At 33.0% G+C, this 26,803-nt stretch overlaps 1 protein-coding gene and 1 pseudogene across 1 annotated transcript; one reads left to right on the top strand and one right to left on the bottom strand.

Annotated features, from left to right (window-relative positions):
- Nucleotides 1-4,816: 4,816 nt before the first annotated feature.
- On the bottom strand, nucleotides 4,817-6,201 carry LOC148609967 (uncharacterized; annotated as a pseudogene).
- Nucleotides 6,202-8,983: 2,782 nt separating this feature from the next.
- Nucleotides 8,984-17,479, top strand: LOC148609966 (uncharacterized). The gene is made up of 2 exons (XM_088541614.1): nucleotides 8,984-10,135; nucleotides 14,891-17,479. The coding sequence occupies exons 1-2, from the start codon at nucleotides 9,145-9,147 to the stop codon at nucleotides 17,410-17,412; spliced, it is 3,513 nt and encodes a 1,170-aa protein (XP_088397740.1). The 5' UTR covers nucleotides 8,984-9,144; the 3' UTR covers nucleotides 17,413-17,479.
- The last annotated feature ends 9,324 nt before the right edge of the window (nucleotides 17,480-26,803 follow it).

Genomic DNA, 26,803 nt, shown 5'->3' with positions numbered 1-26,803 from the left:
ACGTGTATAATATTACGCAATCTTATACTGACAATTCTGATATAACATTTATATGCATTTTTGGCAAGGAAATCGAGGTGTAACCAGGATTCGAACAGTATTACGTCCTATGCTCATCCGTCGTGTTACTTATTTAGTCTCACGTGCGGGGAATACTTTGTCAGTTTGACTTCATTTTATTCTTAATTTTACTTCTACTGCTGTGTCTGTAGTTGTTGTTAATATATGATTTATGAATAAGAACGAAACACAAATATTTGTCTGTCTGTCTGCTCATTAGCATTAATACATGTTCGATCGAGTTTAAAGAGGCTCCTGCTAATAGTGTGTATATATAGACTGTCAACAGAGTTTTTGAATAGAAAAATTGAAATAATACATTTTAAGATGGACACATAAATGTGCCTTACTTGTTAATATCGTTACTACGAATCCAAGAACTACCTGTGAGTTTTTTTTTTTTTAACTTTATGACTACATTTTCGGGTGTGCATGCCGGACTATGATCTCTGGCCAGGGGCTTTATATAATTACTTTATTATACACTCTCTGTGTAATGTCATAAATTGCCGATCAATCACGTGGTATTGTTGTTAGAAATATCATAGACCAGTATATTTAATATTTTATATATATATCTATGGAAATTATTGAAATATTAACCTTGTTCATAATAGAACCTTATATAGGTTATAAGTGTGACAAAATTTTAACATACACACAGTGTCACTTAATTTCTATTTGATTTGGGGGAGTGGGGGGGGGGCAGTTCCAATAAACAATGTAATAGTGATGACCCGCTCACCTTTTTCACGCATCAAATTACATCATACGGATAAGAAAATCAGACTGTTAATATATGATATTAAGGGTTAAGTTGAAGTATATTAAGATGGAAAACTTATCTCAATAAGCATCAGCAAACCGGTAATGTTATAGGTGCGATTTTTTCGTTTTTTGCATATGATAAGGTATATATTTTGATGGTCCTTTATACTAGTATTTTACGGTACATGTATAAGGGTGTGTTGCTAGATTTGGCCGCTGCTCACCCATCTCCGAAACTATATTCAATGGCGGATCCAGACCTTGGGCAGCTTGGGGAGCTGACCAAATGTCAGATTTTTTATGAACTTTTTATATTTTTTTTAATAAATGCGGAACGAGCGGAGCGAAGCAAACGGTTGTGGGGCTAATATTTGTGGAAAATCACGATTTCATGCTAAAATATTTTAAAAAAAAACGAGGAGGCGAAAAAGCCATCTGAATCTATCACTGCATAAATCAAAAGGCAGTACAACTTGGGTTGAATGAATGTTGTGAATTAATATATGTATAAATTGTATCAATTGTTCTATACATTGTATCATTTAAGATAATACTGGTGGTATTAAGGTTCGCTTCACAGTTCTGTTTGTTTGCAGTCATTCATTCATCTACACTTGTATCGGACCATAGAAATACACAAGAATATCCCAGGATACACAAGAATACCTCAGAATACACAAGAATACTCCAAAATACAAGAATAACTAAAATATACATTTAAACCTTCAAACTGATTGAAAAATGTTTTATTTGATGAAAGAAAATGTTTTTTATTCATTTATTTGCAGAATATATCAATGCATGTGTCCAGATATTATGCATTATAATCGATTTGTTTTCTTTGGCATATGTTGACTTAGATCATAATTCTGTATCAATAGATTGAAGTTTTTAAGATAATGTTTGCATTTTAATAATTAAAATTTAGTGCTAGCTACGCTCCCATTATCCTCTGGTCAAATGTACAATGTTCGGTCCGGCGATTCAGGACGCGTGGTGATAATGACGGTTGTAATTTCGGTGATAGATTTTTTAAAATTTATAATTACCTCCTATTGAAAACTAATTGTTCGATGATATTTTTCTTTATATAAGGTACATAAACATGTATCGAAACACACGCTTCAACAGTCGTTAACATTCTCAGGGTGGGTGAGACATATGACGCGAAATAAATCTTTTGAACATATCTGACCAGATATATACACAAACAGGGTGTAAATTGGTTTCACTCATAGTTGATAGTAAATACGAGATAAGACTAAGATATATGACTCGTTTAATTTCATTTGATGATGATAATTATTATTTTTAAGAGACGCAAAAACTGGGGGCTAAAGCCCCTTTAGCTCCCCCGGTAAATCCTCCACTGATGTGAAGTGTTGGCTTGGCTAATTCAATGTATTTATAGAAAAAAAACAACGGAATTTATCGAACCAGAAACTCAAGTTAGGTGATACAATGGCTTAGTAACGAAATAACGCATCGAACCAACATATGGGCATATATGTTTCACTCCCCGGTTTACCATATCCTTGTATGACTTCCCTAAGCCAACATGGAGCTCGTGTAACTGTTTCCATAAAAAAGAAAACAGAAACTTTATGATGTAGACTTTTGCTGCTTGTTTTTTTTTTTTGTAAAGTTCTTAGGATGTGGTAAGTTATGCGTGTTTAAAGGTCCGTTCAATGTGAATGCTTTTTTTTGGGGTGGGGGAGCCTGAATTTATTTTATTATTTTTTTTTACCTTAACCAGAGGTCAGACATCTGGGCTTGTACAGTGCGGAATTGCATTCTTAAAAAGATTAACTAACTTTGATAAAAAAAAAAAAATTTAAAAAAATGTACAGTGGCAATGCCGCGCTGACAGGAGAGTTCCACTTATTGGTCACGCGGGAAAGGGGCGATAATGTAACTTTTGTTTTGGGTTTTGTTGTAAAGAAACCGGAAGTGAATATGCTTGCTAAAAAAGCATAAAACACACACTTTTCACATAGTTAATCGCTAAAATATTTAAAAATAAATGTTTTTCAAAGACTTAAGATATGTTTTAGTGCAACAACTGATCCTAAAGGTGCAACGATTTGTCGGGACGATCATTTCAAAAAGGGGGACGTAATTATTTTCTTCCAAGTTAGGAATACCCCTGGGCTATATTTAACTGACACAATTGCATCCCCTGCCTTCTAATTGGTCAATAATGTGATTTTATGATAAGAATGACGCAGAGCTTTCTAAAAATATATCTATAAATTTATAATTTTCAGTATTATGCATATAAAACTACTGCATAATTAACTTAATTTATCAGTCACTAGATACTTTTTCTACTAATATATGGGATTTAAAGATACATGTATTACACAGAGAGATAAATTTTCTGTATATAAGAAAGGGAAATAATTTTCTGTAAGGGACTTTCTTGGATATTTGTTCCTCCCAATGTAGGTTCATATTTGTAATAAATACAAGATATCAGAATATATTAGTTCTATATAAAATGTAATGTATAACTGTAAAATTGGTGAAATATTTAGACAGAGTGTGTTTATTCTTGCAGGAAAGTGAATTCTCTTTGTGAGAGGGATAACTACTCTTCAACAATTATTTTGATATGTTAGCATGTAGCATCAATACCAGTAACCTCAGATTGACAAAGACCACATAGATGTAAAAAAAACCACAAATGATTAAGGCTGACTTGTGCATACATGTACATTTGTATTTGAAAAACAGCATTCAGCATTCATACATGATAAGAAGTGTCTCAATGTCAGAAACTTAAAATATGGACTTGTGTGATTAACAAAAACAAACTGACCCAGATTTCTGTTCTTAAGCCGAAAATACAACCATGAATCTGTATTAAATCTTAGCACTGCTTCTTCTCAGTTTAAAATTGGAGATGCTAATAATTTCCTTAAATTAACTTTTGTTTTGTCTTGTTCTTAAATATTCATGTTACAAACGAGGAAATGCATCATGGCAAGTATTGAATTTTTATATATGAGACTTCAATACATAAGTAATTTCATTGTTTTAACAAATGATTACACATGCATATTTATAAGTGATGAAGTGTTGTCAAAAAAATCTACAGCTTTTTGACAGGTTTGTTTTCTGATAGCTTACTTCTGTTAATTTTATGTTTTATTTAAACTGGTTGTTTAATGAAAATAAATGAAAACATATTAAGATTGTGATGGTATACACATGTAAAAATATACTTGTATTTCCTTATCCTTTTCTGTAACCGCTGTAACCTTGGTTACCTTGATTACTCTGTGATATATATTGTTAATGGGTGAAAAGTTCTATAACCAGAGTTTTTTTCATGCCAGTCCACGAACAGAGTAACTAGACCTTTTTTATAGTATGTCCATCGCAGGTTTGAGTGAGTGATTTTGAGTTCTCACCATTGAGGAAACACAGCCAACACATAGCTACTTTTTCTGAAAAAAATACAATTACAATAATCCTATCTGTCAGATTTTATTTCAAATAGTGTGCTAATGCATGTTCATGTACATAAAACATTTTAGTAGAAGGGCAATAACACCAGAAATATATTAGCAAAATAAAATAAATACAAGCTGAATGTTTTGTCCTGCATTTCTATGGTATTAAAGAAGCCTGTATATTTGTTAGAATAGAGTACACACGTCAGCCAACAGAATCTCAAATATCCACATTTTGTGTACAAAGGAAGATGTAAACCAGTTAAACACCAAAGATACTACCGTCAACATTCAGTTGTCTGATTTACATCAAAGAAAAACAAAAAAAAAATGAGCTCGTCCATTGTGCCAAGCCGTCAAAATATTAGTTGTTAGGAGTTAAATTGATTTAAATTGATGGGTGTTTCTGGAATCGAGAGACTACATACACATCTTCCCGTCCTACTTATAGATGCATGAGAAAGTTAACAAATTTAACAATATTATATTATTTCAGTCCTGATTTGTCGCTTTAGATTCTTCAAAGATGATCAGTATCTTGGTTTTGTACGGTACACTCTTGGTCGTTTCCTTTGATTTGGCCTTTTTGCAAGTCTTTGTGGAATCGGAATTTGGAAATTACTAATGACTGCTTGAAAGACGCGGCTTTGGAGAGAGTTGGATATTTTACAGTCATTCATAAGTTTATGAAAAAGTTTATCTTTCTGTTCTGTTGTTTAGATAACCAACACTGTTGTGATACCTTATGTCGATTGTAATATCCAAATAGCTCATAATTTCCGGTTCAATATAACGCTCTTTTTCAAATCGGCAAAATGTACTCTGGTTATATCATGAAGTTTGTTATCTAAGTCATGGAGACTCTATGGCTGCCAATTAATTTTCTTTTTAAAGACATGATTAATGGATTCACAGTTGCTGTTGGTCCATAGGCGGTCTCGGACACTTAGTTGTTTCCCAGGAAAAGTAACATGTTCGAAGAGTCTATCTTTTAGATGAGAATTAAAGTAACTGGCAAACTGTGGATGCGTTTGAACGATATCATTTGATTTGAGATCAAATTCAACAGAATCGTCGGCTGTAACAAGTCCTGTAGAACCAACGATGTCGTCAAGGATTTTTGAGCGTTCTTTGTCATTGCAACCTATACTGTTCTTTAAATGGTCAGAGACATTGTCTTTCATGTGTTTTGTACACAACAATCGAGTTGTGCCAGGATATGGAAGAACGTCGTCCTGAGCTTTGTGCGTGTATTCGGCAACTGCTGTATTTCAGAGTTCTTTGAATGTGTCTGGCAGATTAGGAAACCAACTTACACGTCTTTTGTATGACTTATCATGTTTTAGTGATGTATAATACATATTCAACGGTATTTGGTTGTGGGTTATAAGGTCTTAATGTCTTCTTCCCTTTGCTTTTTTGTTCGTAACAGAAAACACCTTCCTTCTTAATTGTCCACTTTAATATATTACTAGGAAGAATAATAAAGTCAGTCTTGTTAGTTCGGCCGCTGTGCGTGTCCCATGCACCACAGTCATCTGAAAAGTTACTATATTTAGAATTCAGTCGTCGAGATACATTGCTTGTATTGTCAAGAACACAGTAAATATTGTCTTTGTACCCAGTTGGTATAGAATCGACTACTACATGTTGTTAATCTAGCATTATGGATAGCAATTGAGTTGCGTTTAAATTTAACCATGTTCTTTCAATTTTTACATTGTTTACGTAATATGCAAATATATTCTTCTGTCTCGTAATTTGGACAATGTTGAATAGTTGTCTCATCAGCAATTATAACACATTTCCCTACTTTGATATAAGATATAAGTATAATTACCTCTTGCAATATTCCATGCTCTCTGTCATATTTGCTGGTTATTATGGGTTCCACAGAACCCCAAGGACGCCACATTCTTTATCTTTTATTTGAAATTTGAGTGTATTTTAAAATATTTCCTTATTCTTGCGAATGACGAACAATGAATGGAAAAGAATGCAAATAAGGTATAAAGCTACTACATACTCGGCTTTGAGTAAAAGCCAATTTCTTTAGTTGTTTTTACTGTGATTTCCGCACATAGTACTTCAGAAAGCGCTAACAAAAGATTTTATGAACAAAAAATTTTTTAACAGAACATCAAAGAAAACATCGTTCGTTCTCTTATTAACAATAATTAGCGGAAAAAAACCCAATTATTAGTTAAATGACTGATAAGACCAATTAACAAGGTGATCAGCTACTACAGAGAATAGCGCGTGCCATGTGTAAATATTAACTTTTATGTCTCTGTGTAACATTTAATATATATCGAAAATAATCATATTTCATTATTAAAATTAAACAGTACATTTCATTCAATATTTTCACACATTTACCAGTAAATATACATTGTGTTATAATCCGTCAGGCTTCACTGGATTCAATCAGCAATGTCAACGAAAGTTGGCGTGTGCCAACAGGGAAATAGGCAGAATCCGAAGGGCTTTACTGTCCCAACTGTGCCATGCTAAGCTGTTCACAAAAATATAATTACATGGAAACGACGTGGTTTGACAGATCAATGATCAATGACAGATCACAATCTTAGTTCTGTGAATTGGTTCAGGTACTGTATGTTAATTGTTTGCATGTATTAACAGTTATTTTGATGTTACGAATTGTCCATAATAGGCAATATCTGAAGATTTGATAGGAAACGTAAACAATTTGTGTTTATAGGTTATTGTTTTACCCACTCAATGGTTGGGAAAATATAGGAAATCACCCTCAGTCCATATTTCTTGTAATCCTTACTCTTTTTAAACTGCTCAAGGGATGTGATAAAATTTTATAGGGAAATTAGGTATCATATTCAGATGTACATGAAGGAATATAATGGTGTTTGGATGATTCCAAAGGGGGATTATTTAACTAGCTCAACTACTCATAAACCAATATGTGCATGACAGAAAATTATAATTGTTGTTGAAGGACTCCAGAGTAAAAAATAATCCACTTTAAAGTTTTCTTTCAATTTTGATAATTCCTTTTTGATTGTGTTTCTTATTTAATTCTGTTATACAATTGGATCATTAAATTTGATGTATTTTGGACCGTTTTTGTTTACTTATGTTTGTAATTGTAACTGCCTTGAGATTCTCTCTGGTATGCTGGCATGTGTACATAATGTTCGAAACATTAGAATCTATAGAATATACCTTGTATAGATTTTTTTCCTTAATTGACTCAGAACCTCTGTACTTAGATTTATATTTTGTAGGCGCCTACCTATTTCTGTGGTGAATGTTTATTCACAAGTCCGGATAGAAGGGACCTATTTCATAGTGATTGAAGTTATTGGAAAAATCTGGTTTACAGTTTAGGACAATATGTTACACTAGTTTAATTCAGAAAACTTAAATCATTCCATTTCATTTTCTTTACTATTCATAGAAAGTACACATGTTTTGCCAATACCACAACAAAACTTTGTGGAGACTGGATGTTGATATAAGTAAATTGCAAAATAAAAAAAATAGATATATCAATATGCCATTTGTTTCAATTAGCCTAAGGTTTTATTAGATTCAGCAAAATAAACACACACTTAAGAATATATCTGATATAATCTCTTTTATCAGTGACTATACAGACAAATACCCACCATAACCCTTGTAAGTTTAGTGGAAGCCTGTGTCACAAAATGTAACAATTCCTTCTAAGATACATTTGTATATAGAGCTGTATATGTACATGTATAAGATCAAACAAAATGGTAAATGGTATAGAAAGTTGGGATATACTTCCTGCAGAATACATGTACACGTAGTCACTTCATGTACTGTTTTATAGCTCTTTAATATAAACTTAATTTAATTATTTTTTTTTACAGTCGAAATCATAAAAAAATATACATAAATATCAAATATCAGTATTTAAGATTTTAACAATCTTCATCACTATGAAATTCTATTGATAGGTTTCATCTATAAAACTCAATAAAGATTAACAATAAGTAGAGTTTAATTCAGAAAAAAAAACAACAGAAGCTAATTATGACCAGGGTATAATGGTATACATTTTTGTCCCGTTGTACAAGTATAGTAAGGGAGATTTTCTTGTTTTAATATAAAGTCAGAATTTCCTTTAAAATTCATTTGTTTTATATTCTAAATAATATGTATAAATAAATTATAGCACAATTTCTGAAGGAAATTGTGTTGCGTTTTATGTTTCAGTTTGTTTCATAATTTAGCTTTTCATTGTTGTAAATATTACTTATTGAAGGCATTTTTATCAAATTTGTACAATTAAGTCTAAGTTGTCAAATTATCTTTTGAGTGTTAGTAGAAGTTATCTACTCTAGGGTCAATCCTTTGTTCCCAAACATTCTTAATCCGGATGTAAAATGAACTATCTAATTAAGCCCATTGTGTTACTTAAGATTGAACAGGTGACAAACACATGGGAGATTAATACCACATCACAACCTTTGTTCCGCAAAGGAAATAGTATATTTTTTATATTCCTACACGTTTCCTTAGGTACGAAATTATTTCTTTATTTTTATTGGTTGATTTTGAATTTAGGCCTTAATTCCATATAAAAAGAAATGTTCCGTCCGGTGCGGCACTTTTATGACGCATCGGACGAAAATAAAGTTTTAAACCAAACTTTTATTTTCTATTATAACAGGCCACCGACCAAAGACCTTGAGTCGTTTCTGTCGTCTGGCTCAAACAACCATTACTACAAAACTCCTCTACACAAACACCTGAGAGCTAGTTCCCAAAATTTGCTCTACCGAAAAATACACCAAAAGCATATTACATCAAGTGGTGGAGGACTTAAAATCCCGGAGTCAGGTGTCGGTGTATGGCATATTGGTTAAGATCTTCTGGAACAGTCGAAGATATGCCTGTAGGAGGAGCACCCATTAACCAGACCATTGAAGTCCACCAGGAGATGGAGACCAATGATGATGGCAGGGTGGATGAAACAAGTGACACTGCAAGAAGACAAGATCCTCCTGTAGTGACCAGAACTGAGGTAACTCCCCAAGTGCAGCCAATTGCAGCAACTGCTGCTACACAGCTACAACAGCCATTGCCACAATTTCAAATGCCGGTACCACCGCATTTAATGCCAGTGAGAAAATTTAGTGGTAAAGGTTCTGTTGTGCAATGGTGGAAGTCATTCCTGACTTACATGACTTTACAAGGACTTACAGAAGCCAGGATATGCCAGTATTTTCCTTGTTACCTTGAAGGGAATGCGGAATATTGGTATAACAATCTGAACGACAGTATAAAAAAATCCTTCAATCTACTAAAAGAGGCATTTTTGAAAAGATTTCGACCCACACAGCTAAATGTGGAGCTAATGGATATTTCTCAAGGCGAACAGGAGACAGTGGACGACTATATTCACAGGGTTTTAAAACAGTTTGCTGATGCTGATGTCACTGAGAATTCATTGATGACCAAAGCTATGAGAGGACTAAAACCAGCCTTGGCAAACATAGTGATTCCACAGGATCCAGTCAACATGGAAGATCTTCGCGTGCGAGCCTGTAGGGCAGAGATGACATTACTTGTGACAAAAACACAACCCGCAGGTGATGTAAATGCAGTCATTAGAGATCTGATAGGACAAATAAATGAACTGAAAGCTGGTAATGAAGCAGTTATGGCAGCAATTAGTGATCAGGGCCGATTCAGACACCAACCGACGGAGCAAAATCAGTATAGACGTGGTAATCCAAATCAAGGAGGTAGCAGACCAAGACAAGACAATTTTAATCGCTACAGACCAATGCCACAAAACAGACAACAGAACCACAATACCAAATGTTCCCGTTGTAATCGTGAGTATTGTAGATCAAGGAATCAATGTTTGGCAAGATTTGAAACTTGTACTGAATGTAAAAGAAGGGGACATATTAGGGCGGCTTGTTGGTATAACCCTGCAAACATGGTGAATGGTAATAGGAATTAGGGGTGCGCGCCTATCTTTAGACACCCGTCTGGAGATAGGCACAGAGATAATGACTGTGCAGATGTAAATTTTACAATGCCTTTGCACAGGAATACAACTGAAGTGCATATTGGGGATAAGAAAACTTTTGCTTTAGTTGACACTGGGGCATCAATTAGTGTTGTCAGTAAAGAGTTTTTTGACAAAACATGTTATGCTAAGTCACAAATGCATGAATCAAAATATAATGTTATAAAAGGAGTAGGTGGTGATAGATTACTTGTACTTGGCAGAGTTGTTTTAGAGGTAAAAATTGGAGGTAAAGCTTTGGAATACCCTTTTCATGTTATTGAAAATATCCATCACTCTTTAATACTGGGGGAAGATTTCTGTCACTTTTACAAGGCAGTAATAAACTGTGGAACAAAAACCCTCCACATTGAAGATGACAATGTGAGCTTAGTGTCTGCTATTTATGAAGCAGCAGGTTTAGCTAGAACAGTTGAATCTGTTGTTATACCAAAAATGTCAGAAACAGTTATTTCGGTTTCAGTTTCAAAACATCATCATGGGTCACAAGTTATTTTAGAACCTAAGCCCACATTGACCATCAAACATCTTGTAGCTGCCAAGTGTGTAGTATCTGTAAACAAAGGTAAAGCCATGATGAAACTACTCAACCCTACTTACAAGGACATTGTGTTACCAAAAAGACAAGTCCTTGCAGATGTAGTAGCAATTAATGAGGCTAATGTTTTACCTTTAGACACAGAGGTTGCTATAAGTGACAAATCAAAGTCAAAGTCTGATGAGTCAAAAACTTTAAAATTTGATTTCACAAATTCAGATTTAAATGAAAGCCAAAAGAAGGAACTTCTTAGTTTATTAAACAAACATAAAAAGGTTTTTGCAAAAGACTTGAGTGAACTTGGAGTAACAAATGCTTACTCGCACCAAATTGAAACTGTACCTGGGGCTAAACCTGTAACTTTACCAAGTTATAGAACTTCAGCTCACAACCGAAAAGAGATAGATAGGCAGGTTGAGGAGATGCTTCAAAATGGTATTATTGAGCCATCAAATTCTGTTTGGCATTCACCTGTTGTTTTAGTGCGAAAGAAAAATAATGAATTTCGCTTTGCAGTCGATTATCGACGTCTCAACAAAATTACTATTCCTATGTCTTTCCCTTTGCCTCATTTAGAGAGTGTCTTTGATGCAATAGGTGATGCAAAGGCAAGGTATTTTTCATCGGTCGATATGAGGTCTGGTTTTTGGCAAATTCCATTAGACCCATCTTCTAAGAACAAGGCTGCTTTTATCACACAGAATGGTGTGTACGAATGGACCCGTATGCCATTCGGATTGACAAATGCGCCAATCAGTTTTCAGACTTTGATGACATCAATACTTCGTGGGTTAAATTGGAAGTCAGTTCTGGTCTATGTTGATGACATTTTAATCTTTAGTGACACCTTTGAGAACCATTTATCTCACTTGGCACAAGTTTTTGAACGTTTGGAAAAATTCAATCTCAAATTACACCCTGACAAGTGCCACTTTGCAGTGAAAAAGTTAAAATTTCTTGGACATATTATTTCAAAAAATGGAGTTGAGGTAGACCCAGAAAAGACTGATGCTGTTAAAAGCTTTCCAAGACCCACAACACAAACACAGGTCAGATCGTTTATTGGTATGGCCAATTATTATAGGAAATTTATCCCAGATTTCTCAAAAATTGCAGCTCCCCTCAATGCACTCATGTCCAAAGACAAGAAATTCTGTTGGACTGAGAAATGTGAGGAAGCTTTTAACATTTTAAAGGAAAAGCTGATTTCGGCTCCTATTTTGTCTTATCCAGACAGTTCCAAAAAGTTTATTTTGACATGTGATGCTTCAGATAAAGCAATTGGCTATATTCTGGGACAAGTTTCCTCAGATGGTAAGGAACATGTCATTGCATATGGTGGTCGCTCACTGAATAAAGCAGAGCGAAAATGGAACACCACAGACAAAGAATGTCTTGCTATTCTTTGTGGTGTCCGTGCGTATCATACATACTTATCATCTGGTAAGTTTACTGTGTACACTGACCACAGGGCTCTTTGCTTTTTATATAATTCAAAAGATGCGCGTCTCCAGCGTTGGTCCATTAAATTACAGCAGTATAATTTTGACATTGTTCACAAACCTGGAAAAGCCAATTTTGTTGCAGATGCTTTGAGCAGACGTGAGTATCCTGAAAATAATGATACACAAGTTTCTTCTGTTTCAGACACAGTCAGTGAACAAGAAGTTCCATCAGATCAACAGCAAACAGTAAATTCAGTTTCAGAACTAGTAGAAAATATGACAGAACCTTCTCTTTCAGACAATCCTAATAAGGGTCAAACAGAGTACACTGAAATCCGTTTCTTCCGTCCAGGTGAAGAACCACCAATTATTGGTGTTATACAGACAACACCAATAAATGAAGTGCTAACTGACAGTCAAACTTTATTTCAGATGCAAAAAGACAGCCAAGATTTTAAATTTATTGTAGATTATCTAACAAATGGTAACCTGCCAGACAATGAAAAAGACAGACGTAAATGTGTGTCAGAAGCTGAGCATTATGAAATAATGAATGGTTTACTCTACCATTTAGGTCAACGCAGGTGCAAGGGTCAGCAGGAGGACAAGAAATATATAAAACAACTTTGTATACCAAATGCTTTACGCCCAGACCTTCTACGCAGCTATCATGATGGGATGGCTGGTGGTGGCCATATGGGCATCTCTAAGACGCATGCGGCGATTAAATGCAAGTATTGGTGGTCTACCATATATGGTGATGTTGAGCAATATGTAAAGCATTGTAACCGTTGTCAAATGGCAAAAAGAAATTTTAACACGTTCAACCCTCCTCTAACTGCAATGCCAGAAGTAGGAAGATTTGAACGATGGCAAATTGACATTCTCGGCCCTATTCAAAAAAGCCCAGAAGGCTATCAGTACATTCTTCTTGCCATTGACTCGTTTACAAGGTGGCCAGAAGCATTTCCTTTGAAATCCCAAGAGTCAAAGGAAATTGCAAGAGTTATTTATAATGAAATTATTTGCCGTTATGGAGCAATGAGGGTTCTTTTTTCGGATAGAGGGAGATCATTCATGTCACAGTTAGTGCAATCAATGTGCGAAATTTTCGATATTACTCAGCATCACACATCGTCGTACCATCCAAGAACAAATGGGTTGGTGGAACGACAAAATTCCACCATTGCGCAATCCCTGCGAATTTATTGTGAGAAAAATCAAGATAAATGGCCACTGTATTTATCAAGTGTGATGATGGCTTTTAGAAAATCACCATGCTCCAATTCAGTGGAGTATTCACCCTTTCACATGATGTTTGGGGAAGACATGAATTTACCATTTGATATTGCTCTTACACCAAAAGACAATTTAGGCCAATCGGCAAAAGATCATGTGAAAGAAATAAAAGAACATCTTCAAATTGTGCATGAAATTGCAACCAAAAATGACAAAATTCATAAAGAAAAAAGTAAAGCTCTTCATGATCAAAAAGCCAAAATTCCTGATTTTAAACTTGGTAACCGAGTTCTAAAAGCCATCAACAAGGTTCCTGTCGGTCAGTCTCACAAATTATATGACAAATTTGAAGGACCGTACCTCATAACACAAAAAGGTCCAAACTACACGTACAAGCTTTTGGATCTTAGGACTCAAAAGGTCCATAAGTCACTCATAAATGCTTGTCATTTAAAGCATTATAATGACCCAAGTGACCAATTGGACATAAGGAATCCAAATGAAGAGGATCTTGTGGATGATAATGAGCATCAGAATCAAATTCAACCAGATCAAGTTGATCCACAAGATCAGGTTGTAAATAATCAACCTCCTCCAACCCCTCCTCAACCTCCTCAACCTCAGGTACAGGGTAGGCATGAAAATCAAAATAGGGAAATTACAGAATATAATTATAATAAAATAGCTGGTGCTAGGTTTAGACGAGGGAGACGAGAATTTAAAGTTGAATGGGCGGATGGTTCTTCTTCATGGGAACCAAATGAGAGTTTTAATGCTGATATACTTGTTCAGTTAAACAACAGGTATACCAGTAAAGGAACAAGAAGGAAAACTTGTTTCAAAAATAAATCAAGGCAAATTCAATTTAGGTAGAAATTCAAAATTACTGTTAACAGTTATACATTTGTAGATAAATATAACAAGATATCATTAATTTCGGAAATGATATAAAATTATGTCAAGAATTATATTCAAAGCAAATAGTAGTAGAAAAAAAAACATAATACATGTAATTATAATATTAATAATAATAATAAAACAAAATAATAATAAGGGTTGTTCCATGAAATCAGATATGCTGACCCAATGTATGATTTAAAGGTCATAGATTTTGATGAATTGTCCAGGGCGTCCATATACTATTTTTCAAGTTCTTTCGTTTATTTTGGCAATTTTTCTCAAAAATACAGGAATTCATTTCATTTTCTAAAAATAATGTGTTGTGGTCACCGTTTCACAACTTGTTGTGAGTATATAGTGCTATTGTATGTCTGATCAACATACACCCGACTCAACATCACATTAATTTTTTTTCCATTTTGTCTCGTTGTAGGTAAATTTTGGACAATTCAACGGAGTCTCTTCCTTATGATCATGGTCCTTGTAACCGTTCTGATGAACAAACCCACATATGTCAAAGCACAGAAGACAGAACAAGATAAAGGTCTCGTGCAAAGAATAAACTATGGTGTTGTTTTCAAGAAACAATCATTTTTGTACCTGGCATCTGAGTCATGGTTACATACATTCAGAATTGATTTACCAAAAGATGTTAGGCTGACAAGGATGTCGATGTGTAACCAAACAAGTCATGAATGTTCATCACTTAATAATATGTTAAATTTTATTCACTTTTTACATGATTCAACTGAATCACAGTTATTACAAACGATTCGGTCAATTCACACTCTGGTGCCACAGTCAAATATTTTTAAGGAAACTCGTTTATCGAGGTCTCTTTTACCTTTTATTGGCAACTTGGCCAAAGGTATTTTTGGATTAGCCACAATGGGGGATGTCAACCTGTTAGCTAACCACATAAATGCTTTAAATGCAAGGACACGCATGTTTGCAAATGCATTACATCAACATGATGAACACTTGTCATCCTTTATGAATCTAGTTGACAACAGAACATCTAACTTGATGAAGGGCATACAACAAAATGCAGAACACATACGAAAAGTTACACATAATTTTTATAAAACTATGTCTTCTTTTCAGCAATCTATGAGTAACATGTCAATTATATTAATTAACCTTGTTAATAATGGTAACATTTTGAGAGAGAAGCTAAATCAACTGCAATCAAGTATTCAAAGCTTAGTTGAAGGTAGAATCTCTCCTTTTCTAATACCAAAGCACATGCTAACTCAAACCTTGCACAAAATCCAAAGAATACTAACAGAGTCACACCCAGGCTTTTATTTGACACACTTTAATCCTTCTTACTACTATACCCATTCTAATTTCCTGTTTGCTCGAAACCACTCTGCACTTTACATAACACTACGTTTTCCTGTTTCTTCACATACCAAACCCCTAAACTTGTACAAAATAATATCCATGCCTGTCCCAATAAACCACACATCCAAGCATGCTACCAAGCTTGTTTCCCTTGCTAACTACTTAGCTGTTACTAACAGTCACGACTATTATACCACTCTGACTACTGATGATCTTACTAATTGTGTGCATGGTCAGACAATTTTCTGTCCGTTTAATGTAGCACTTACACCAACACAGGTTCCAGGGTGCACCATTGCATTATTTAACAATGATGTGGACTTAGTTAACAAGCACTGTAATTTCAGGTTCTTTCATAACCATCTTATTACTAATATTGTTGAATTGACACCCACTTCTGTTTTGGTCTACCGAAATAACAATACCATTACACTAAATTGCCCTGATCACCAAACATTAATACCACCTTGTTCTCTATGCATTGTTAACATTCCTTGCAAATGTTCTTTGTCTTCTAGAACCATTTACTTTGCACCAAGGTTAGTTGAGTGTTACAGTGAAAAATCACTTTATCCAACAAATGATACATCAGATTTTTCAGTGCTTCATCCAGTAAATCTTGCATTATTGACACAGTTTTTTGATGAGGACAGACTAAAACATCTGTTAGGGGACACTACATTTCCATCACAGGTCACACTTGAGGTACCTGATTTTAGAATATATTCACACAACATGTCAAACTTACTTGCAGCAGATACAGAACAACACTTAAATCTTAAAAAGATGGCACTAGCTGCAAAGAAGGATGCACAAATTTTTCAAACATTAACAGAACCACTGCTAACAGGGGACATCCAACTACAATCTGAGTGGCCAGATGTAAATGCAATTTTGATTTTTATTACATTTACCATTGGATTTTTGTCATTTATTACTTGTATTTGCTTATTTTACAAAGTAAGAAAAATGGCAACTGCCATGTTTATTTTACAACAAGTGTCCCAAGCTAAGTCACAAACTGTGCCTTCCTTTATTTATCATGCCCCGACTACTCGTCAAAACTCTGCTGATGATGAAACCAATATTATAAACAATTTTATTTCTTCTGAATTTTCATGGATTCATGCTTCTGTAGTACTAAGTATAACTGTTCTTGTATTGTTGGTCATTATTATGATATTTGTTTATAAAAAGAAGTCGAAAAAAGCTACTATCATAGCTTTAGAAATTACCTCTGGGGGGAATTGTGTTATTGTGCCAGTAGTATCATTATCTCTGTGCCCATCTTACTGGGATATTACCACGCCAAATATCCCACGGGTAACTATGTCATCATTTCCTTCATGCAAATTGTTTACTACATGGAGAAATTTTACAATTACAAACAAACTAACAGGACAGTCTATTGCTGTTCCTTCTGCTATTGATGTTGACTTTTTCACTTGGCGTAAACTAAAAATAATTTTGAGTCAGCCATGTTGTGCTTATGTTGTTATTATTCACCATGGTTATCTCTCCTTGTTACAAAACCAACAAGTTGATCAATCTAAAAATGTTAACGATATTGATGTAAAAGAAGGATCGACATTATATCCACAATTGTAAGCTACATTCAGTACATTTGTGAAACCTTGATCTGCAATACTAAAATTTTGATACAATTACATTATGTTCAAATTTTGTTATAATTGTGTTATAGTATTGTTTGTTTCATTTTATGTCTCTTATATATATATTATGTCTTACCATCTTCTTTTATATGTTTCAGACAATTTAACTGAACCTGGTACTAAAAGATCAACCAGTTCTATCCCATATTTTTTTTTTCTATTTAAAAGTTATTTATCATGATACTTGGCAGATTAACTTCCCTTCTTCCTTATAGTTGACATGTACAGACGGATGGTTAATGCTATCACCTGCAAGACAGGGGATGCTTCACAAATGACGGACACATAGCTATAATGGTAGGATGGTTAGTTTCATAATTTAGCTTTGGGGTCCAAAGCAGTTGGAGCACAGGGGAATTATAGTAAGGGAGATTTTCTTGTTTTAATATAAAGTCAGAATTTCCTTTAAAATTCATTTGTTTTATATTCTAAATAATATGTGTAAATAAATTATAGCACAATTTCTGAAGGAAATTGTGTTGCGTTTTATGTTTCAGTTTGTTTCATAATTTAGCTTTTCATTGTTGTAAATATTACTTATTGAAGGCATTTTTATCAAATTTGTACAATTAAGTCTAAGTTGTCAAATTATCTTTTGAGTGTTAGTAGAAGTTATTTACTCTAGGGTCAATCCTTTGTTCCCAAACATTCTTAATCCGGATGTAAAATGAACTATCTAATTAAGCCCATTGTGTTACTTAAGATTGAACAGGTGACAAACACATGGGAGATTAATACCACATCACAACCTTTGTTCCGCAAAGGAAATAGTATATTTTTTATATTCCTACACGTTTCCTTAGGTACGAAATTATTTCTTTATTTTTATTGGTTGATTTTGAATTTAGGCCTTAATTCCATATAAAAAGAAATGTTCCGTCCGGTGCGGCACTTTTATGACGCATCGGACGAAAATAAAGTTTTAAACCAAACTTTTATTTTCTATTATAACAGGCCACCGACCAAAGACCTTGAGTCGTTTCTGTCGTCTGGCTCAAACAACCATTACTACAAAACTCCTCTACACAAACACCTGAGAGCTAGTTCCCAAAATTTGCTCTACCGAAAAATACACCAAAAGCATATTACATCACAAGGCTGGGTTTTCAGTTATATTGGTGAAGTTTTGTGAAATGTTTAAATCCCCCTTTCTACTTTTATATTTAATCGCTTGAAAATCAGGATTTTTTAACTATATTCATCACAAGGAGGGTTTTAGTTAATACAGGACAATGATTCAAAAATGCTTTAAGCTTCTTTTGTAAATTGGTAGTATCACATTTAATCTCTTACTTCGAAAATTCAAGTTTTTGATTTGTAATAAAGTGAATAATTGTTCTGTAGCACTTATATTTATTATAAAATATGGTCAGTTTTAAGAATGAGTATTTTTTATGTTAGTACTAAACAGCTGCTTTGTACAATTTCACATTTTAAACTTTCAATTGGAAAAGAAAATTCCTATTAGAGGAACTTCTTCTAATTGGAGCAATTAATTGATAAATGATTCCCACTTGAATAGTAATGTTCCAATTGGAAAACAATATTCCAATTGGAATATTTTCTTCCATTTGGAAAATAAATTTTCCGATGGGAATTATTTTCTCCAATGGAAAGAAAGTTTCCAATTGGAAATTTTGTTTTCCAATTGGAAATCAAGTTTTCCTATTGGAATAAATTTTCCCATTTTTTTGTTTTTTTTTCAAAATTTAATGAATATGTTTACTATCTTCACGATGAAAATATAATATTTGTTTTTCCAATTTAATTCTGTACTGTTTGGTGTATGATATAATATACTTATTGCAAAAATGGCGATTTGGGGTTTGCAAAAATTAGTATTGCAAATTTAAATTAGTAAGAGTTTTTACCCAGCGAATATTCTCATCTGCTCACGTGCATTTAGACTGCATGACAATGATGTTTTTTTTACAATTTTTAGCGACCTTAGAGATAATAAATTTCGAACTTTGCCCGTGAATCTCTTCAGAAATCAAAGCGAGCTACAAACAGTGTAAGTCATTTCATTTCATGTTGAAATTAAACCATATAGTACTTGTAACAACGTTTGCAGATGCTTTTGATGCTGAATTGCATTGAATTGCAATTCAAAATTTATAAACTATTTAAAGCAGATTTTGGACGGAAAGTGTAATTGAAAACTGTTTGAATATAGTTCAGTTATAAAACAACACAACAAAAATGTACATGTCTATATACGCATCCATAAAAATAATTGGGTTTGCGCCTTAAAATCAGGCGCAGCACCTAACCTAACTCTGCTAAGTCGTCTACATGTTAAGTGTTTCTTTATAATAATATCACTAAATGTTCAGCATTCTTATCCTTACAAGTAAAGTATAATGGAAAAAGTTTCATAGTTTGTTGGAAGTGCTCATCCTCTGAAAAGTTTTGAAAACTTGTATAGCAAAGTCTACAAACTGGCAAATCGATACGCAAAAGACCAGAAAACTGTAGTGCTAATATAGGTTTGCAGAATAGACGAGCATCCCAACACCAATGATAATGCCTAAAAGTAATTTACCATCCTCTTTTTAGTTGGTACCCATATTGAACATTTTGAATATCGAAATTTATCAAAAAATTAATAGAAATCATACAGACAATCTCCGGTTTTTATGTTGCCCATGCTATGTATATAGTCCAGGTTATCTCTCCTAATATAATATTATCGGCCGAATAGTATTAGTTTATATAACAAAGACAACCATACGTTATTAGTTATTAAGAAAATAATGTAACAAACGATATGCTATTTAATATGTTACATCACAATGTCACGTGTGGGAAAAGATGACGATGTTTTATAAGAAAGCTTTGTAATTGTAGCGTTTTCCGGATGTAATAAAACCTCCCAGTTGTCCCTTTTATAATTTTCTCATAGGTAGAAGAAAACTTTAGATTTAAAAGTAAAACCTCAACGTTGTTATATATATATCATAAACATCATTTGCACTGGCAGGACTTTGATAGGAAATAAATATAAAAAGATTCGTTACAAATGATACATTTATCGAATTTAGCAGCATTAATATATTCAAATCCCATTAAACACTGAGGCTTCATTTATTATTGGTACTCTTAAACGTATCATTGCTTGATGTGGATTTCCGATATTTGGTGTCTTGAAAATATAAATACATATTTTTTCATCACCAATCGAATTGTGAAGCAAAACAAAATTTAAAGCCTCCAAAACGCTGAAACTTCATTACTAGTATTACTTATGGTATCGTTGTTTGATGTGGCTTTCCGATATTGAAACGTTTATTGGATTGTGCAGAATATCAAAATTTAAAGCGTCCAAAACACTGAGACTTTGTTACTTGCATTGCGTTTGAAATCGATACTTGATGTGGCTTTCCTATATTTGATATATGGAAAATATATACATTTTTTTCACGATCATCCCTTTTATGAGGATTTATTGCTTCTTTCTCGTGAGAAGGAGTTACTTCCCTGAATCAAGTGTACAGCATACATACATGTATAATGTCAATTACCATTGATTTTCTTCAGTATTCACCTACATCCTAAAACAAGCACTTTCTTGAGAAAATTTTCCTATTGATCAAGTTTTTATAAGAATCAGGTATTATTCGAAAATTTAGAATCATAAGTGTCAAAAACCTATATGCCGATATAATTTCATAAAGGATGCTTTTTTGTATTTGAAAAGACTATTATTTGATCTCTGAATTACTGGATTTGCTCAGACATTTTTCAACAGATTGTTAGAAAAATGAGGTTTTTGGCAGAGTTATTTACCCTTGACGTGTTCATTTTCTCTGCTTTTGAATTAAATTATAACCAGTTTGCTAAAATGATATGGAAAATCTTGTCTTTTTGTCATTTGATTCTGATTGGGCAAATAGTCAAATTCAACTTTCAAAATGGTGAGGTTTTCCACACCATGTTTTACACACTGCCTGATTCTTACGAAGACTGATGCTTAATAAAATAACCCACCAAAAACAGTTATGACTATCAACACAATATGTTTGAAAATAATGATACGATTGTAAAATATTGATAATAATACTTTTAAGAGAGCTAAATGGAAATCCAATGATGTGTGACTGCAGCATAAAGGCATTTATACTTTATCTTAAATCTGCGTTTACGAATAATTATAAAGCTAACTGCATTATCTCGAAATCAACAAATGAACGAAAGATGATAAAGAAACTACCAGATAATTTTTTTGACAATTGTGAAGGTATGTACGTACACTTAAAAAGCATTTTATCTTTAGCTAAGTTTTTCATCAGTCGTTTATTTGGATCATATGTATTGACATTAAATTCAGTTTCAATCTAAATAAAAGATTCGTTAAAGATACGTTTGGGGATCATCAATGGAAGTATACAAGCAAAACTGAAAAAAAAACATAAATAAGAAACAACAATTAGATACAAGGGATGACAAAATTAAATATATTAAATTAATATAAAGAAAAAAGGTACAGACATAATGTTTTAATAAATGTTTTTGTTAAGGTGTGAATTACATAACTTACTTGTGTTAAACACGTACACTGGAAAACACAAAAGAAGGAAGATAATACTTATTTGTTTGTCTCATGTAGTTTTATTTCAACGTATTCACAATGGACCAATTCAGAAACTTAAACTACCGTCATAGTAAACAACGTTGTCCCGTCGCAGCGTACTTGTGAAAATACTTCTCGACCATTCAAAAACATCATGAACAATAGAAATCTCACACTTCCATATAAGTCCGTTATACATAAAAATGAAGCTAGCCAAATCGATTATATCACAAGTAATCAATTAAAAGATATTTGATGTCTGGTGTCAATCAATAGTGTAAACAAATAAAATTAACTTTGAAGTTTTACACTACAGTGCTTATCCACGAAAGAAGTTATACACTACAGTGCTTATCCACGAACGAATATATACACTACAGTGCTTATCCACGAACGAAGTTATACACTACAGTGCTTATCCACGAACGAATATATACACTACAGTGCTTATCCACGAACGAATATATACACTATAGTGCTTATCCACGAACGAAGTTATACACTACAGTGCTTATCCACGAACAAATATATACACTACAGTGCTTATCCACGAACGAATATTTACACTACAGTGCTTATCCACGAACGAATATTTATTGTGTTGACTCTGCCCGACTGTACTATGAATTTATGTTGTCATAGAGATGGGAAGCTTATTTTGTTTTCGAAACATTTGAATTATTCTTTTTGCCAACTAAATATAGGATTAGGAATATACCAAAGTCTTCAAATTTCGTTCATTTTTCCATTATAGCTACAACAACGACACTCGTCATTGAAACAACACAGAGTTCAGAATTGACTTCCACCGAAGACGGATCAAACTCCAAAGAAATAGCACGAATTTCAGGTTTGACTTCCAACAAACACGAATCTGCAAAGGAAATAACACTGAGTTCAGAATTGACAACTACTTTCACAGTACAGATTACAACTACCATTGGAGTCAACAATGAAAATCCCCTGAACGAGGCAACCATTGGTTATGGCAAAGAAATCACAAGTAATATACATGTATTAAGAAACACAATATAAAGGAGCTTTCTTCCTTGATATGAGTAATGTTTTTAAATAGTTGGAATCCTTTACTTTTGAGGACTTTTCTTCGGTGGTGTTGTTAACTGCTATCAATAGTCGTATCCATTCCTTGAAACTTAGGTTAGACTAGAAACTGTGAACAGTTTAAATAATATAGGCAAATATATGATTATTAAAACCAAACTTTCTGCCTGAAAAAGACTGATTAGAGATAGGGCGTTATTTATTATTTGTAGATGTAATCAGTTATTAAATAATGTAAAATAACTTTCACAAAAGTATCGTACTGTATCTCGACTAAACTTTGCCTTTCGTAGTTTCTCTAATGTAAGTTTGACAGTTCAACAAACAAAATAAATCACGAAAAGCTCAAACAAATAATTCTACTATCTAGTTAACTGTATTCAGTTGAATAGAAGAAAACATGTTTCATAAAAATGTTATATAATGACTAAGTATATCTCTAAATGCATTAAGAAATAAAAAAAAATCAAGTAGTGACTAAATTATTAAAAACAAACATACAAATTTTGTTGCCTGATCAAATTTTTGTTTGGAGTAAACAAAATATAATCAAATGCGTAGAACACTCATATTCTACTTAGGGGAACAACGACTAAGGGCAAAAGAGAAAAAGAAAACTCAAATAACTCGTGAAGCTAAAGATATTCCAGACAAAATCACATAGAACCATTTCAAGGAAACAGAATGCCACAACAAACGTTAATTGTTAGTAAGGTTATTATATATATGAACGACTTTGGGTCGGTTAACGCTGAATCAACCGCAAAGCGATTTATGTTGCTGCCTGAACCGATCTACATTTGTTTATATCTGATATCCTAACCAACCTTTCCAAACAATTCTTAAATTTTAATTCAGACACACAAGAAAGCCAAAATGATAAAAGAAATTGTTTTTTATTCTAATATACAAAAGACGTTTTAAGGCAGATAAATTCTGTCGCTATTTTCAACTAAAAGCATTATTTGTAATTCATATGCATGTTTTTGCTGTATAAAGATACAATTAAAGTAGTTCTGTTGATAGGGTTGGCTTTGATAGCATGTAACGTTATACGAAATAGATTATGTTATTCGATGACGCTGCACTATTCATAATTTTACAGAAATTGAATTATTCGTAAGTAAATTGAATTTTGTCTGTCTCATGTCTTACTTTTTTAAGGATACTTCCTGGCCTAACAGGGCGATATCTTTGTATTTTAATCAAACGCATAAAACCTTTGATCAAATTCTTGGACCTTGAATCATATACTACTTCTATCGCAGAGGAAATATATGAAATTGTCGTGATCGCTGTGTAAAAACTCTATGTAACATGCACATCACTATGAAAAATGCAAGCCCTGAATTTTTTTAAAGGTAAAATGATTGCAGGCGCCTTAGGTATTACCGGAATAGCAGCAGGAGCTATAGCAATCTTCTATCTGACAACGGAACGATTACAGAAGAACAAATCAGTTAGCTTCGAACCAGACAATTCCGACAATACAATCTTTAATCCGTCGTTTGAGATACCATTATGTACAGACGTAAGTCGTATGGTATCTAGTACAAATACTACAGATTTAGAAAGTTATAATATATCAACCATTCACTGTATAATTATGATTGTTGAATCACTTTTGAATATTCGCTTAAATATGATCGAAAATGTCAATACAATATAACATACAAAAGTGAGCCAATACGGAATTTAGTCTTTCAATACGGAATTTCATTCAATACCTCATATTGGCCTAGGGCAATATGACGTATTGGACATGTCAGTCAATGAGGTATAAATGCTTATGGTTTTCCATATCGGCTGCGAAACGAAGCCAATATGGACAGACTTGCGCAATAATCCTATGATAATAAGGCCAGATGAGGAAAAGTTCCAAGATAAATCTTTTGTTTTATTTCGTCCTTCCTTCATATAAAGTTAAATAAGGGAATTTCTCGGTTTTCAGCTAAACGGAAAAAGTTTTATCCTCTTAATCATACTGAAATCCGGATCGGATCAAATTATATATGCTGTCACATATCTTATTCACTAAAACATGCATTTATCATCCGCTAAATTGGCAATATACATATGAAATGTTTTGTAGCAGTTCAACGGATTAATCAATAAGACGCTACAATGAAAAACCAAAATAAAAAAAAAAGATGCTCTGATTTGGAAATTCGTTAATTGTCTTATACAAGTATCTTTAACGTTGATTCTATTTAATCTCCATTCGTAATATCGATTGTGGAAAAAGACAAGTGTTCATCATAATAACTGTTTTACTTCTACCTTTTGTACTGTGAATGAAATTTCACATTAACATAATGTTAAATATCATTAGACATAAGTTTAAGAAATTAAATGCCATTCATTCAGTAGTTCATTGTTCAATTATGGTATAAATATAACGCGTTGAAACTTCCACTCAATGATTATGATTTGTGTTCTTTGTACCCTGCTTCAGTGTTTTCTTTCTTATTAGAAATTAAAAAATGTATTGGCTGTTCAAACGATATACACATTGTCTGTGTCTGGTTGACAGGATGACAAGAAAAAAAGAAAACAAAATGAGGATGAAGAGTTGAATGATATGACCAGTGTTGAACATGTGTATGTCTGACTGACTTATGAACTACTCTGTAGATGCAAACAGAATGAAAAAAAAGTTCATCTTTCTTATCATGTTTCAACACATAATTGATATCATTGTATTTCTTATTCAATTCTTGTAGAAATGATTTTTTATTTGTCTTTCACGAGAAGTTTTAAATTTAGAGTCAGTTTTGTATTTTCAGTACAATCAATCATTAGAATAAAAGATATTGGTGTTAATTCTGATTTGAATTTAAGGAAATTTGATAAATTCAAAGTTTTAAAAAAGACAGTTGTCACCAAAATAGTTCGTCCTTTGTCATTTCAGTTTTACTAAAGGCTAATGACATTATAGTCACATTACAAAATGTGTTCTATGAGTTAACGGACAAAATATTTTACCCAAGCAGAAAGCGTGTTACTTTTGAAATTAAATTATTATGTAATATACATGCTGTGCTGTTTACATACTTTTTTATTCATAAAAGTTTAAATAGACTTGTAATTGATTTCATTGGTTTGGGTTGTTATAAAGTTATATTTAGAATTTGATAATTTTAGATTTGTTCTCCTTTTTGACCAAGGGAGCGCTCATTTCCTAATCATTGTACTTATATCTTTGGCTATTTCCTGTTTCCTGTTTTACGTATGATTGTGTACCACAATAGCATTGTGCCAATGCAGTAAAATTTAATGGGGTGATTACTTTATCATTTTGATACAGACTACATTGTAAGTTTTATTATTATACATAAGGTTTATATTTCATGCTAGCTTGAGTATTTTTTGTTAACAGATAGATATTTTGACGATTTAGAGCAAAGTTTATCATTGACCTTTTTCATTCATTTATGACTTAGGAACCCCGTCTGAATAGTTTGGCATTATTATTGTCGTGAGTTTCTTTTCAAAGTAAATTATTAATTAGCCCTTTTTTACTATCTTTGTATGACGTTTGGTAGATAACAAGAATTTAGGTATCCTATATACTGGTCTTTTTCGTTCTAATAAACTTATTGATTTTTGTTAACTTTTCTATAGAATAAGATATACTACACTCTTCCCTATATTGCATTGATTTATGACTTATTGCTTAATTATGTGTTTT

Source organism: Perna viridis, chromosome 8 (genome assembly GCF_037379345.1).
Source record: "Perna viridis isolate PV_CMFRI_1.1 ecotype Kerala chromosome 8, ASM3737934v1, whole genome shotgun sequence".
Lineage (NCBI taxonomy): Eukaryota > Metazoa > Mollusca > Bivalvia > Mytilida > Mytilidae > Perna > Perna viridis.
This window is presented reverse-complemented; position numbering and strand designations above follow the sequence as displayed.